The 7,788-nt window shown below is 36.1% G+C and overlaps 1 protein-coding gene across 1 annotated transcript; it reads left to right on the top strand.

The window, feature by feature from the left end:
- Positions 1 to 5,676: 5,676 nt before the first annotated feature.
- LOC127527118 (trace amine-associated receptor 4-like) lies at positions 5,677 to 6,684 on the top strand. Its single transcript, XM_051924755.1, has one exon. It carries the CDS (start codon positions 5,677 to 5,679, stop codon positions 6,682 to 6,684), a length of 1,008 nt encoding a protein of 335 aa, XP_051780715.1.
- Positions 6,685 to 7,788: the final 1,104 nt, after the last annotated feature.

Here is a 7,788-nt window from a genome sequence, read left to right as displayed (position 1 = left end):
CATTACCCAACCCGCTATATCCTAACTACAGGGTCATGGGGGTCCGCTGGAGACAATCCCAGCCAACACAGGGCTCAAGGCAGGGAACAAATTCGGGGCAGGGTGCCACGTCATTTTATTAAAAGCTTAAATATGACGATTTCCCCGAATAGATCTTTGACAAGAAACAGTCTTAAAAAATTCTGTTGGACCCCAGAGGCCCAACAAACATTTGATCATTTAAAAGTTCTTTTTTGCTATGGCTCCAGTCCTTCAACATCCAGATACTTCCCTAAAATTTACCGTGGACGTTCATGCATCTACTTTCACAAGTTTCCAGATACATGACTAGTTCATCTTTGTGCATATTCTATGAAATTATTATTGGCTGGCCAAAATTATGACATGGGAAATACAGAACTTTTAGCAATCAGACTCACTCTGATTGAATGGTGTCATTGGTTAGAGGGTGCTAAAGTTCCATTCAACAGAATTTTCTACTCATAAAAACCTTATGTATCTGAAGAGTGCAAAATAGACGAATGCATGACAAAACAGATAGACATTATTTTTTATTGTTTTAATTTTGTTATTACCAGTTGTGCAGGGGACAAGAATAGCAAGGCAGAAACATTGTTTAGATTTTATGTGTTAGCCACATACCCTCATCTGCCTGCGATCTTCACAGCGTTCTCGGCGGACCGTCTCTCTACAGAACCCAATACCCAGAAGTATATAACTGCTTCAGTCTCTGAACTTTATGATGATTGATTAAACAATGGTACATAACCAATTTCCTTTGCTGGTGTAAACACAATTTAATTGGTTAAACAACAGTGTTGTCAGCTATCAAGAAGTACATATACCACTGAATACTGATTAGAAACCAATGTCCCTAGAACAGGTTTATTTTCAAAGGAAGCAGGCAATTCTGTATCATAGTATTGTACATTGATGAGATACCAATCAAAGAAGTCTGATCTTCAAAGCAGTTGACTCTTTTTGATAGATAGATAGATAGATAGATAGATAGATAGATAGATAGATAGATAGATAGATAGATAGATAGATAGATAGATAGATAGATAGATAGATAGATAGATAGATAGATAGATAGATAGATAGATAGATAGATAGATACTTTATTAATCCCAAGGGGAAATTCACATTCTCCAGCAGCAGCATACTGATACAATAACAATATTAAATTAAAGATTGATAATAATGCAGGTAAAAAACAGACAATAACTTTGTATAATGTTAAATGTTAATGTTTACCCCCCTGGGTGGAATTGAAGAGTCGCATAGTTTGGGGGAGGAACGATCTCCTCAATCTGTCAGTGGAGCAGGACAGTGACAGCAGTCTGTCGCTGAAGCTGCTCTTCTGTCTGGAGATGAAACTATTTAGTGGATGCAGTGGATTCTCCATAATTGATAGGAGCCTGCTGAGCGCCCGTCGCTCTGCCACAGATGTTAAACTGTCCAGCTCCATGCCAACAATAAAGCCTGCCTTCCTCACCAGTTTGTCCAGGCGTGAGGCGTCTTTCTTCTTAATGCTGCCTCCCCAGCACACTGCCGCATAGAAGAGGGCGCTCGCCACAACCGTCTGAGAGAACATCTGCAGCATCTTATTGCAGATGTTGAAGGACGCCAGCCTTCTAAGGAAGTATAACTGGCTCTGTCCTTTCTTGCACAGAGCATCAGTTTTGGCAGTCCAGTCTAATTTATCATCCAGCTGCACTCCCAGATATTTATAGTTCAGCACCATCTGCACACAGTCACCTCTTATGATCACGGGGTCCAGGAGGGGTCTGGGCCTCCTAAAATCCACCACCAGCTCCTTGGTTTTGCTGATGTTCAGTTGTAGGTGGTTTGAGTCGCACCATTTAACGAAGTCATTAATTAGGTCCCTATACTGCTCCTCCTGCCCACTCCTGATGCAGCCGATGATAGCAGTGTCATCAGCAAACTTTTGCACATGGCAGGACTCCGAGTTGTATTGGAAGTCCGATGTATATAGGCTGAACAGGACCGGAGAAAGTACAGTCCCCTGTGGCGCTCCTGTGTTGCTGACCACAGTGTCAGACCTGCAGTTCCCAAGACACACATACTGAGGTCTGTCTTTAAGATAGTCCACGATCCATGCCACCAGGTATGAATCAACTCCCATCTCTGTCAGCTTGTCCCTAAGGAGCAGAGGTTGGATTGTGTTGAAGGCGCTAGAAAGTCTAGAAACATAATTTTTACAGCACCACTGCCTCTGTCCAAGTGGGAGAGGGATCGGTGTAGCATATAGATGATGGCATCCTCCGCACCCACTTTCTCCTGATATGCAAACTGCAGAGGGTCGAGGGCGTGTTGAACCTTTGGCCTCAGGTGGTGAAGCTGCAGCCTCTCCATGGTCTTCATCACATGGCCGGAAGTCATTCAGCTCACCATGAAGTGATACCTTTGGGACTGGGGTGATGCAAGATGTTTTCCAAACATGTTTTTTTTTGCAAGACAAGTAAATATCTACATCCTGCAGACAGCCATAAAGAATAACCTGTAACAGAATTATTCAGGAAATTTGCCTTTTCACTTATCACCCTGGTCTCAACAAAGGGTGCCTATTACCCTTTCATCTATTGACTTTTACATGTATTATTTACGTTTTTTTATTTTCCTAAGAAAAAAAAAAGCCCATTGTACAAAAAATGTTCCCCCCTAACATATGAACAAGGCAAAACCATAAGTAAACCTGAACCGATCCTTTATATGGGAAATTTCTTTGCTGACACTTTGGTAGATCTTCCAGATAGCTTAGGAAATGTTATTTCTAAGAGACTAAGGTCTCTGTGGGGAAGTTTTATGTCCCACCTAGTTTATAGTAATTGAATGGACCCTTTCCTTAGAAATGTTTGGACATGTAGAAATCACACAAAATCTAGAGTTAATAAAATGCTGTTTTTGGAGGAAAAATTGCATTTACTTGTGAATCATGTTGTAGAAGTAAGCATTCATAAGGTTTGCCTATTTGTCTTTTGCAGTGTATATTTTCTTCAAGCTGTCTGTGGGTTTATATGGATTTTTGTCACTGACCTTCCCCATTTTCAAAACTGCACAACAATTTGGTAGTGATTAATCGTTTTCTAGGACTGCTTACTTCATTCCTCTCAGAAAACTGCCTTCAGTTTGGAATTGTCTGCCATTTTTCTCAAAGAAATTCTCTGTCTATGTGTTATTCTTCTGTCATTCCTAATCATGGTTCTCAATTCATTATTATTATTATTATTATTATTATTATTATTGATTCTAGTGATTTTTCTGTAATCACATAGGGTTTGAAGTTAAATAGGCAGGCTGTAGTGAATTAGTTTGAGCTGAGAAACTTAACATGTATCTAAAATCATAACCATGTAAAACAACATGTAGGAAAATCCCACAGATATAGTGAGAATGTGTAAACTGAACAGTGCTTGTGTACAGGCTAGGACTTGAACTTAGGAGGAGCCAAGTGGTATCAGAATTTAAATACAAAACTGCCATAAGCAGAGTATACTCTTTGGAGCCATCAGAATCAGCAATGATAACTCCTGTTTAAAATTTGCCTTTCATATTAAGGAAAGACACAACAGTAATAGGATCACTTTACAGAAGAGATACCAAACTAATTTTTGGAAAGTACTGGTGGGAAAAATGGGGCTGAAAAGTTATCACTGCATGAAAAATAAACTATGAATAATATTAAAATTGTAAAATTCAAAAGAAAAACATATGTTCTGATTTTTGTACACCTGCAAAAAACAGTACCCAGGACATCACAACCAGCTCGGCTGCAAAAATGACAGGCGTCAGCCGGATATGAAATATTTAATGATTTGGTTTCAAGCAGAACAGTACAAAGCATTGCTATTTCAAAGTTTGTGTTTGACCTAAAATGTTATCCAGTGGAGTATTAGTGTGTCTAACATTGTATTTTCAATTTATGTTCAAAATCATACAAAGATACTGCTTTATATGAGGCAAGCCAGTTTTAACCTCTTATATTTATTTTATTTACAGCATTATTTCTTGCCACATACTGCACCCATTTGTTTTGGTTGGGTGCATACAGGAAAAGCACTTTCTCCATAAGCCTGAATTGGATTTGACAAATTAAAAAATGTGATTTAATGTTATATATTTATTAGAAACAAAATTATTTATTCCAAATCAATTATAATTAAAAGTAAGCTTAAGGAAAAACAAAACGAAAGCAAATGACTTTATAAAAAACCTAATGGACTAAAATGGCCTCAGGAAAGTAACATTTTCTACTTAAATACATTTTTATTCCATGGTTAGTTTATCCATGAACTGTTCTTTAGGAATCAAAAATGAGGTTTTGTTGATCAAATAAGCAACACCATGAGATGTGAGGCTTCAATGCTTAAAAATAGTGAAAGTGCAAAATTTACACAATATAATGGTGTCCAATAGATTTTAGGTATGTATTCTCTACGGAATGAGTACTGACAAATCACTATTTCTGGTCAAGTAATGTTACGTAAAAAACAGACTGCTTTAATCACAACTTGTAGGAAAGTCTCTTGATAATTGAGTTGTGTTAACAAGTAAAAGACTCAGTTCATATAAATATTCTGGAGAAATTCAGTTTTCTAATTAGCTGCGCTGACTAACATGAGCCCATGACTATTGGTGTTGAGAAACAGTTTAGAAGGTAATGCATCTCTTTGCTTAGATATATTACATCTTCATATTCACATACATGTTTATTGTTATTTAGCAAAATGTTAAACCTAATAAGGCTTTAGATTTTCCAGCATTATGTACTGTACTTATTGTGTGTTTTACAATTTTTAAAAACAGCTGATGTGCTTATCTTGAGAAATAGAATAAAGCAATTCCAAGACTATTAGATCACTTTCATTTAGCTTACATTTGTTAATAATATTCTTAGCTATTAATCAATACATGGGTAGCTAATATTCTTAGCTACCCACGTATTGTTTAGAATATCATCAGGAGTGATATTAGTGTTCATAACAAAGCAGGTATCTACATACAATAGTTTGAGACTCGCTTAGTTTAAAGACGTTGTGTATTTAGGTTCCTAATCATTGTGCATAAGTAGTTTCAGAAGACTGTCTGCTGGATAAGGGTTAAAAAATATCATTCTGCATTTGTAAAACTTTCATTAAGATGTTCTCTTTCAACTCCAAATATTTCTTCAAAGCCATAGTGTCAAACTGAATTCAATACTGGACTCAGTGTACAGGTATTGAGTTCTGCTGTAAGTATCATTCTTATAATTAGGACTTTGGTTTTAATAAAGGCAAAGGTTTCTGTGACAACTGAAACTTGTTTTGTCTTCCCTGGATTATGTAATCATGTACAGGCAGCATAGTTGGTGTTGCTGATTCACTTTGTGTTTTCTCACTAACTCTGTGTGGGTTTCTTTGTGTGATTGTGAATGTTATGTAGGTAATTGAAGACTTCCCGTTCAGTCAGTACCCAATGTTAGATAAACTCTGGGCTCTAACGACACTGAAATGAGTTCTAGAATGTCTACTAAATTTCACCATATACCACATAGTATTTGTTCATCCTAAAAAAATATCTGGCTTTTCCAACACATTTAAGTGAAATTTTCATATCATCACTGTCTGTGTTCATTACCTACAGGAATCTTCTTTGTCTCCTGTGAAGAGAAAAATGAATTCAACCTGGTATAATGTTGATAACCTGGAGGAATGTAATGAAGTCTACAAATCTTTTGCCTTTAAGATTGCTATGTATTCAGTTCTTACCATAGCTGTGCTATTAACTGTTGGTGGCAACTTATTTGTAATTATGTCGATCGTCTATTTTAAGCAGCTCAAATCTCCAAAACATGTGTTAATTTTTTCCTTAGCTATGGTTGATCTTCTTCTGGGAATATGTGTTCTTCCTTTCAGCATGGTTAGAACAGTTGAAACATACTGGTATCTGGGGTCATTTTTTTGCAGACTGCACACATGTTTAGATATTTTGTTTTGTACATCATCAGTTTTTCATTTGTGTTTCATTGCCATAGATCGCTACTATGCAGTATGTGATCCACTTCGATATGCAAGTATCATCAACACAAGAATTGCATGGTGGCTAGCAGTCTTAGGATGGGTCATACCAGTAATTTACAGCTTTGGCTTCATTTACACCAAATCCAATGACCCTGGATTGGATGATTTAGTTGCTATTTTTTCATTGAATGGTAATTGTGTCTTGCTGTTTAATAAACTGTGGGCGCTGCTTGATTCCCTTGTTTTTCTTCTGCCCTGTTTTGCTATGATTGTTATATACATTAAAATTTTTATGGTAGCTAAAAAGCAGGCTAGAAACATAGAGATAATGGAAAACAGAATACAGTGGCTGAAAGAATGCAGAACAAAACTGAGAAGAAATCGGGAACAAAAGGCTGCAAAAACATTAGGGATCTTAATGGGAGTCTTTTTGGTTTGCTGGGTCCCATATTATACCAATTCACTGATAGATGCTTTTAGTGATATTTCAATTTCATCAGCTGTTTTTGAAATAGTTTTGTGGCTAGGTTACATGAATTCTACCTTTAATCCAATGATTTATGCTTTCTTTTACCCATGGTTTAGAAAGGCTCTCAAGATTATGGTAACATGCAGATGTATGAATCCTAACTCTTCAAGTGAACAGCTGAATATAGAATGAAATTACCTTAAAATTGCACTGAATGTATTTATATTTATGTAAATTATATAATATATACTATTGTTATAGTATAATATATCTTTCACTTTAGTAAAGTTAGAATGTATTGCCTTCAATCAAAGGTAAAGGCACCATAGCCCCACACAGGATTAAATGGGTTCAGAAAAGGATAGATGATGCAGTATATTGCCAAACCATAATTATTAAAGATTGAAATTTAAAAGCATATGAACCAATTAGAAACAAAAATCAGTTTCTATACTGCTGAATCAAAAGGAGGAAGATGTTTTGCCAAAAGAAATGATAGTATGAGATTATTCTCCAGTCTAGTAGGAAAAGTTAGTCATCTAACAGAAGAGGCTACGGCATTATAGAAAGCTCAAGTAGGGGTAGTTAAGTGCCCCTAAAAACTTTAGGAAGTATTAACTGACCCAGGAAGTGAGTAAGGAATGAGCTAGTTGCTGGAATTACTTCCACAGAGCAAGCTGGAAGGAAAAAAAGACAAGTAGTGTATACAAGGTTTTAGCAAATAAGAAGACCATACCTCAGTCTTAGTACGTAGGCAGTCCAAATTGGGTGGCTAATGGTATGATTGTTCCATTTTTATTTATCCTGCTTCATGCGATCTTCAATATTTTTCAAATTAAAAAAAAAAGTTATTTTGGATTGAAAATCTCTGAGATCATTTCATCCAAGGTTTGTATGACATGTAGTTGTGCCACAGTTAACAGACTTTTATGTGAATGACAGTAAAAGTGTCCAGTGTACATTACATGTTACTATAGCGTTGGCACTGTACAAGTGTACATAAACATCATATACACAGTTTTTTCATTTCATACTACTTTTCTGTACCTAGCTATTGTATCTCTTCAATTTTTAATGTACACAACCTAATTAATACATCATCTATAATAATTCACATTATGAAAGCAATGTAAAAAGCCATTTATTAATGCAAAAAGCATCAAGCAATTCAACAAGGTAAACAATGAGTGGGCAAATACTTTATAAACTTTATGGCAATTACCAGAAAAGTATGAAAAGCCATGGGGAAATATAAAGAGCTTGACAAAACTTTCAGACTTATACTTAGTACTATTA

The sequence above is a fragment of the Erpetoichthys calabaricus genome, chromosome 3, assembly GCF_900747795.2.
Source record: "Erpetoichthys calabaricus chromosome 3, fErpCal1.3, whole genome shotgun sequence".
Classification (NCBI taxonomy): domain Eukaryota; kingdom Metazoa; phylum Chordata; class Cladistia; order Polypteriformes; family Polypteridae; genus Erpetoichthys; species Erpetoichthys calabaricus.
This window is presented reverse-complemented; position numbering and strand designations above follow the sequence as displayed.

Excerpts from the sequence above, each read along its gene's own strand:
- LOC127527118 (XM_051924755.1), top strand. The coding sequence starts at position 5,677 with ATGAATTCAACCTGGTATAATGTTGATAACCTGGAGGAATGTAATGAA.